Consider the following 8,434-nt stretch of genomic DNA (forward strand, 5'->3'; position numbering starts at 1 on the left):
TCCCTCAGCTCTTCAGCTCAAGGCTAGCCCTCTACCACTTGAGCCACAGCGCCACTTCCAGCTTTTTCTGCTTATGTGGTGCTGAAGAATCGAACCCAGGGCCTCATGCATGCAAGGCAAGCATTCTACCACTGAGCCACCTTCCCAGCCCCTGGCTTGTAAGTTTTTGAAGCTTGTATCAATAGTACATATTCATGTGTTTTGCTTACTTTCTTTTTTCTTTTCCTTTTCCCTTTTTTTTTTTTGTGCTGATTCTAGGGCTTGGACTTCAGGGCCTGGGCATTGTTTTTAGCTTTTTCACTCAAGGCTGGTGCTCTACCATTTGAGCCACAGTTCTTGCTTTTTACTGATTAATTGGAGATAAGAGTTTCATGACCTTTCCTCCGCAGATTGGCTTTGAACCTCGATCTTCAGATCTCAGCTTCCTGAATAGCTAAGGTTACATACTTGAGCCACTTGGGCCTTGCAATAACACACTTTCAAACAATTTTTTTAAGCATTGAAGAGTGCCTCATGCTAATGCTCAATACATGTTAAACTCATCACTTACATAACCAATAAAGTATGGACCAGTCAGCCAAGTGAGGTAAGCAAAAACACCAATAAGTCTTCCCCATCCTGCTTTAAACAGGAGACGGACATGAAAATATAACAGTGGAACCTGTTGAAATTGTATTAAGAAGTGGAAGAAAGGAAGTGGTGCTGTGGCTCAAGTGGTAGAGCGCTAGCCTTGAGCTGAAGAGCTGAGGGACAGCTCCAAGGCCCAGAGTTCAGGCCCCATGACTGACAAAAAAAAAGTGGAAGAAAGGCTGGGAGTGTGGTGGAGTGGGTGAATTAGATTAGGATACAGCATGTATATATGGAAATATCACAATAAACCCCAGTGGTACAACTGAAATAAGTTAATTAAAAATGGGGGAAAATATGAAGAGAAGATATAAGGGCAAAAGGAAAATTAAGGGGGGGAAAAAAAGGCTGAGCAGTGGTGGCTTATGACTGTAATCCTAGCTATTCAAGAGGATGAGATCCAGAGGATCACAGTTCCAAGCCAGCCTGGGCAGAAAAGTCCACACTTCAAGTAGTGAAGTGTCCGCTATGGGAAAGCAAGCTGAAGGAGCTCAAGACCCTGAGTTCAAGAGCCAGGACTGGCAACAATAACAACAACAACAACAACAACAAAACATAGTAGAGGGAAGCCAAGCATGGCATACCTATAATCCCAGTTCTAGGCATCTCTGGGAAAGTTAGTAAAACCTCATCTCAACCAATAAGTTGAGCATGGAGGTACACATCTGCCATTCCAATTACTCTGTAGAGTAGGTAGGAGGATTACAATCCAAGGCCCATCATGGGGGAAAATGCAAGATCTTACCTGAAAAAAAAATCCTGTGCCAAAAAAGTCTGGGGGCGTGGCTCAAGTGGTAAAGCACTCATCTAGCATGTGGAAAGCCCAGAGCTCAGAACCCCAGTGACTACCACAAATAAACTGATTGCTAGACAAAGAGAAAGATACTAGATGACAGACAGATGCGACTCTGCTTCCATTAGTCAGGACAGTAGGAGAATATGTCCGTTTTTAGGTTTATAGTTCAAACTTTGAAAGAATTCTCGTCTACTGGTTTCATCCTTTGTCTTTTCTTTGTAAATTAGGAAACTGTCTGATCTTGAAAATAAGGCAGAATGCTCTGGGATCCAAAGTTTGAGGAGGGCGAGGAAGACTTAAGATAGAAAGAAAGCAAGCCCCGAGTGAACATGGAAAGCTTGCGGGGCAGGTGAAATTTGGACAGCACAACCCTGTGGTCCTACCATCTCTCCTAGATCTGTGCACCTGCACCTCCCCCGCCGTGGGAAGAAAGCAGGGCACCGTGGAATTCACTACGGAGTCTGGCACCTCGACCCTCCCAATCTCTGCCTCCCACGTAGCTCGGAGGACAGTACACTGGAGCCTTAGGCTCCCAGCAGCCCCTCTTCTTTTCATGCCACATCGATGTCAGTAACGATGCTGCATCTGTCCATATGAGAGATGGCATTCATGGCACCTTTTAGCCATGTCCTTTTATTCAAGAGTACTTCTCCATTTGTTGATTTATCTAGTAATGTTTACTGTCTATCATACACCATATACCATAGTGCCTTAGGGGAACTTAAGGAGTCAATAAGATCTCAAATAATAACTGGGCCAGGTTACAATTGAGTCCTATAAACAGAGACTTATAGTCCACTCCAAAGGTTATGAAAAATGAGCCACTGGGGCACAGAATAGTGAGCAACTAAAACCAGCAAGTTTCCTAAATGTCTACGTCATCCTCTAGCAGTCCTAATGTTTCCTACAGCACTGACATAGCCATATAAAGAATAAGAACTTAAAAAAATATAGCCGGGCAACCAGTGACTGACTCATGCCTATAATCCTAACTACTCAGGAGGCCGAGATCTGAGGATCATGGTTCAAAGCCAGCCTGGACAGAAAATCCCCAGAGACTCTTTATCTACAATTAACCACCAAAAAGTCAGAAGTGACGCTGTGGCTCAAGTAGGAAAACCTGAAAAAAGCTAAGGGACAGCGCTCAGGCCCTGAGTTCAAGCCCCAGTACTAGTCAGGGGAGGAGGGAGAAAAAGAAAAAAGTACATTTGGGGCAAATCTAACACACACCTTTTGTATATCATCAGGTGTTTAAAGATCATGCAATCGATGGAGAAACTTTACCATTACTCACAGAAGAGCATCTTCGAGGCACTCTGGGCCTGAAGCTAGGCCCAGCACTCAAGATTCAGTCTCAGGTATGGTGATGTCACGTGACTTCATAGTGTGACACTTAAGAAAAGTATGTTACTTTTATGCTGCTATCACAGAAATGATACTTTTGAAGCATCTTTGTTAGCTTGTCTCCTAGTGTGACTGTAAACTAGGGATACAATAGAAGAAACAAGGGCTTCTGGGTGGTAGGAGAGTCCATGGTCCTTGGTTGGGCAATAACCACAGGTGTGCTGGTAAATATTCACAAATTAGGTCACTCTGACAATAGCCCAGGGCCAGTGGTCACGCCTGTACATGGAGCTGCTCAGGAGGCTGAGAATTGGAGGACTGAGAGTCAAAGCCAGGCCAGGCAGTGAAGTTTGTGAGACTCCATCTCCAAAATAACTATGAAAATGCTAGACTGGAGGCATGGTTCAAGTGGTAGAAAGCCAGCTGAGCAAACAAGCTGAGCAAGTGTGATGCCCTGAGTTCAAATTCTAGTACTAGCAGGGGCTGAGGGAGTGAGGTAAAAACAAGAACCCTAATGAATAGCATTTGCCAGTGTCTATGACATCGAATACTTCTAACTGATAACCCCCTAATGCTACTGATAAAGGCATGGGAAGAGCACAAGTTACTCTCCCATTAGGTATATCATGTCTCAGATGCAAATAACCTGAAGGGCATGGATAATCATAAATAATAATAATAATGTTAAGTTGGGTACAAAGGACTAAAAAGTGATGTACATTTTAGTATTACTTTCATTGCCAATAGAATTAGTTTAATTGTGAGTATATTTACGTTTTCATGACGGCATGTTTCACAATTGGCTTGCCAACTTCCCAAAATGTGATCATTGTCTCTTGTGCGCTGGAGCCAGCTGCCCCCAGTCCCTCCCTTCCTCCCACCCCGCTGCTGTCCCCTGGAGAAAGCCACCATCAGCTGTCTTGGAGTCCTGGGTGCACCTCCTGATGCTCTCCTCGCCTCTGTTCTTGCCCACCATAGCGTATTCACAAAAACAGGGAAAAAAATAATAATAAGTGCTCCTTTTTCCACATAAGGCAGATCAAGTCACTCTGCTCTCAAAACTCTGCAACAGCTCCCCATTTCCTGCTTAAAAACATTTATTTATTCATTTATTTTTGCTGGTTTGGGGCCTTGAACTTAGGACTTCACACACTAACTTAGCTTTTTTTCTCACCCAGAGCTGGCATGCTATCACCTGAACCACGTTTTGTCGGTCATGGGGCTTGAACTCTGGGGTAGGGTATTGTCCCTGAGCTCTTCAGCTCAAAGCCAGTGCTCTACCACTTGAGAGCCACAACACCACTTCGAGTTTCGTGGTGGTCAATTGGAGATAAGAATATCACAGGCTTTCCTGCTTGGGCTGGCTTTGAACTGCAGTCCTCAGATCTCAGCCTCCTGAGTAGCTAGGATTACAGGCGAGAGCCACCGTACCTGGCCACTCCCAACTTTTTGCTAGGTAATTGGAGATAAGCATCTCTCAGATTTGCCTGCCCAGATAGGCTTTGACCTGGGCTTTTCAGTCTCAGCCTCCTGAGTAGTTAGGATTACAGAGGTGAGCCACTGGTACCTGGCTTCCATTTTCTTCAGAGCTAAAGTCCTCTACCATCCGTGTTCTTCACTACCCACCATTGTTCTGGCCTTCTGACCTCACCTTCTCCTTTGTCTGCTTCAATATCTCTGCCGTCACTTACTCAGCCTGGCTGCTCAAATGCTTCAGACATGCTCTGGGCCCAGTCTTTCCACACTGGCTCTTCTTTCTTTCTGGAATACTCACCCCCCCCCCACCTTGCCCCCAGTGAATCCGTTCTTGGCTTCCTTACCTCCAACTTTACTTAAATATTTTTCACTGAAGCTTGTCCATTCCTCATACATATTCTTGGTGTCTCTTCCTTTTCCCACATAACACTATTGCCTTCAACCATCTGTGTCAGCTGTGTATTTAGTGTTCATTATTTATTGTTGTTTTCTCCCAACCTCCATTAGACCATAAGCACCAGGAGATAGGGCCCTCTATCCCTTTAGTGGACTGATGTATCCCCCCCAAATGCAAGTCCCATCATAGGTTAATTATTTCCCAGTGCTAGTGGCTCATACCTGTTATCCTAGGTACTCAGAAGACTGCAATCTGAAGATCAAGTTCAAAACCATCCTGGGAAGAAGTCCATGAGCCTTTTCTTGCTAATTAATCACCAAAAAAATTAATCATCAAAAAAAAAATAATCACCAAAAAGCCAGAAATAGAGCTGTGGTTCCAGTGATAGAGTGCTAGCCTTGAACATAAAAGCTCAGGGACAGGGCTCAGGCCTTGAGTTCAAGCCCCAGGACCAGCCCAAAAGAAGGATCAATATTTTTTTCCTTTTTTTTTTTTGTCAGTTGTGGGGCTGGGCCTTGAGTGCTGTTCTTGAGCTCTTTGGCTCAAGGTGAGCACTCTACCACTTGAGCCACAGCACCACTTCTGGTTTTCTGGTGGTTTATTGGAGATAAAAATCTCATGGATTTTTCCTGCCCAGGCTGGTTTTGAATCGTGATCCTCAGATCTCAGCCTCCTGTGTAACTAGGATTACAGGTGTGAGCCACCGGTGCCCAGCTCAATAATTATTTATTTATTTATTTTTTATTCTTTGTCGGTCATGGGGCTTGAACTCTGGGCCTGGGCGCTGTCCCTCAGCTCTTCAGCTCAAGGCTAGTGCTCTACCACTTGAGCTACAGCGCTACTTCCGGTTTTCTAGTGGTTTATTGGAGATAGGAATCTCAAGGTCTTTCCTGCCCGGGCTGGCTTTGAACCATGATTCTCAGATCTCAGCCTCCTGAGTAGCTAGGATTACAGGCGTGAACCACCGCTGCCCGGCTTCAATAATTATTTTTTAAAGGAATGACCTTCATAAAAGTAAAACCAGAAAGCAGCAACTAATTTGTCCCATAGTTTATGCAAGATGGAACCAATTACACCATAAATGTGTATGACAGGACTAAGATTTCAGAACCTCCTATTCTTATCTTTCTAAAAGGACTTTAGGATAAAAACTTCTTTCTAGCTGGGCCCCAGTGGCTCATGTGTATAATTCTAGTTACTCAGGAGGCTGAAAGCTGAGGACTGCAGTTCAAACCTAGCCTGGGCAGGAAAGTCAGTGAGATTTTTATCTCCAATTAACCACCAAAAAGCCAGAAGTGGTGGTTTGGCTCAAGTTTGTAGAGTGTTAACCTTGAGCAAAAAAGCTCAAGGATAGTGCTTAGGCCCTAAGTTCAAGCCCCAGTAATGGTGTGTGAGCACACACAAACAGTTCTTTCTAAGGTAAACACTTTATTGCTTCCATTGGTATTCTTTTATTATATTTTTAAATCTTTGAATCATTTTAGAGACAGTAAAGTTACAAATATAGTACAGAGAATTCACCCATCTTATGAAATGTGACACAATTGTCAATATTAAGAAATTGATAGCAATACAACCATGTTCATTTTTAAGTGATTTATTTGTCTTTAATGAGGGTGCTACATCTAATGGCATAATTACAAGGACAGTTCATGGGTGTTGGTTTTGTTTTGTTTTTTCTCAAATTGAGTATTCTTTGACCTCAATTTATGGCTCATTTGGAGGCTCTCCTCTGATAGTACTCACCTTCAGGAAGCCCAACTGAGCAATTACAGTCCAGGTACCATCTGCCAGGATGATGGGCAGAGTCCCCAGAGATGCTGGGGGAGGGGAGGAGGGGAGGTATGCTGATGGCAGTCATCAATCAAACAGGACAGGCACAGGTTACTTGGGAACTGAAATATCAGACGTGGAAGTTCCAGATGGTGAACAAGCAGGAATTCATCGCTGGAACAGGCAGAGGTTCATGGCTGGATAAGCTAGCAAGGTCTCCAATCTCCAAGCTGGAGATGGGTGGCAAGACCTGCTTATAGCAAGAATGGGCAAGAAGAAAGATGCCTACAGACACACTCAGGGCATGGGGTGGGCAGAATGAACCTAGGGTAAAATCACCACAAGGGCAGATGAACTACAGCAGAACCAGGTAGGGAAATTGGAAAGCCAGTCCCACCATTGTAAACACTTTTACTCTAATAGAAGCCCACAATGCCAAGCGTAGTGGCACATGTCTCTAATCCCAACTATTCTGGAGGCAGAGGCAAGAGAATAGTTATCACTTAACGAAACGGCATCTCCCCGCCTGGTAAAGGTGGGGAGATGCCATCTCAAAACCAAAATAAAAAACAAACGAGCTCAGTACATGGCTCAAGGGGTACAGCTCTTGTGTGATGTGTACAAGGCCTGGATTTGATCCGCAGTTGTGGGAAGAGCAGAGCTTACTGTATCCGAGTGATATGGTAACTCCTAGATCCTTCATCTCTGTGTGCTCACAGAATGAATCCACAGACAAAGAGAGAGATGTAAAATGGAAAAGATTTATAGAGGGAAAAAAGATAAGCTGAGCTCCCCTTAGACAGGAGTCTAAGGGAAGGCGTGTTGTGCAGGGATTAATAAGGTGTCTCTGGAGGAAAGATATGAGACTCTTAAGATCATTGGACCGCCTGGGGCCCTATCAATCCCCAGATCCAATCAGAGCCTACACAGAGCTTTCCAAGTGTCCTACAGCCATTCTGATTGGGTGCCCCATAACTCACCTCTGGAGTCTAATCAGTACACATTTCAAGTGTAAGTCTTTTAGGGACAGAAGATCATGATGTGATACCCAAGGGCCCTCAAGCTCAGCTGCTTGAGGCCATGGTCATGTGATGTCTAGGGTCTGCACACAGGACCATGGTAAGGGATGTAGAACCTCTAGGGACGGGGCCTTTGCCCAAATCACCTAGCCAGACTCTTGCTCTCCTCTTACCGAGTCGTGACCCCACCTGAATATAGATTCTCCACATTTGAAATTACCTTAGCCTGGCTGCCTGTGCTCAAGGAGGACTATTGAAAGAATCTGTAGACTTAATTCCTGTGATTGTTTTATCTTCAAAGGTGTCTCAGCTCGTGGAAAGTGCCCTGCTCAAGAAAACGCCCTCCCTTCCTAGCCATAGGACACAGGCATTTGCTCAACCAGTAGAACCATCTTGTCTTGTGGATTTTAATTCCTGGAATGATCCATTGAGCACTCCTTCTCCCCAGGATATAATGATTCCTAAAAGAATTGAGATAGACAATCTGAGAAGTTAAAGCAGGTCCTCAAGGAACAAGAACAGTCATCACTCGTTTTCCAGAGTCTAAGATGTTATCAAGGGATGTCAGAGTTTCCCAGGACAGATGGAGGGCAGGAGGGAGGGAAAGCTGGCCTTTCTGGATCTGTCTTGGGGAACTTGCCTCACTTCCTGTGAGGGCAGAAGTGACCTAATCATCAGGGGCTGGAAAGTTGCCCTTGGAAGAGGAAGCTACAGGCAAAGGTTCCTGTGAGGAAATCTCTGAAGAAGCAGACATTTCTTCATCCCTTTCCTCGATTTATCTCCTCCAGCCATGATGGAGAAGAAAAGTTTAAGATACAGAGGAGGTAGAAGATCAAGGGGAAAATGGAGAGAAGACCAGGAGGCCTCCACCTGCTGGGGGCAGGTGGCTTCCAGCCTAAGTGGGTCCGGTTGGGAACAGGAGAAGCCTTCACTTTAAAGTTCTCGAGTTTTGAGTATGTGTTACCCAAGACCAGGGATCTCATTTCTAAAATGAAACTATAT

General features: G+C 44.7%; 1 protein-coding gene across 1 annotated transcript in view; it reads left to right on the top strand.

Annotated features, from left to right (window-relative positions):
- Samd7 (sterile alpha motif domain containing 7) overlaps positions 1 to 7,928 on the top strand; it is a 19,455-nt gene extending 11,527 nt beyond the window's left edge. The window contains exons 6-7 of the mRNA XM_013016208.1: positions 2,671 to 2,781; positions 7,734 to 7,928. Coding sequence (XP_012871662.1) covers positions 2,671 to 2,781; positions 7,734 to 7,928 — 306 coding nt within the window. The remainder of the gene's footprint in view (positions 1 to 2,670; positions 2,782 to 7,733) is intronic.
- Positions 7,929 to 8,434: the final 506 nt, after the last annotated feature.

The sequence above is a fragment of the Dipodomys ordii genome, unplaced genomic scaffold (assembly GCF_000151885.1).
Source record: "Dipodomys ordii isolate 6190 unplaced genomic scaffold, Dord_2.0 Scaffold30, whole genome shotgun sequence".
In the NCBI taxonomy this organism is placed as follows: domain Eukaryota; kingdom Metazoa; phylum Chordata; class Mammalia; order Rodentia; family Heteromyidae; genus Dipodomys; species Dipodomys ordii.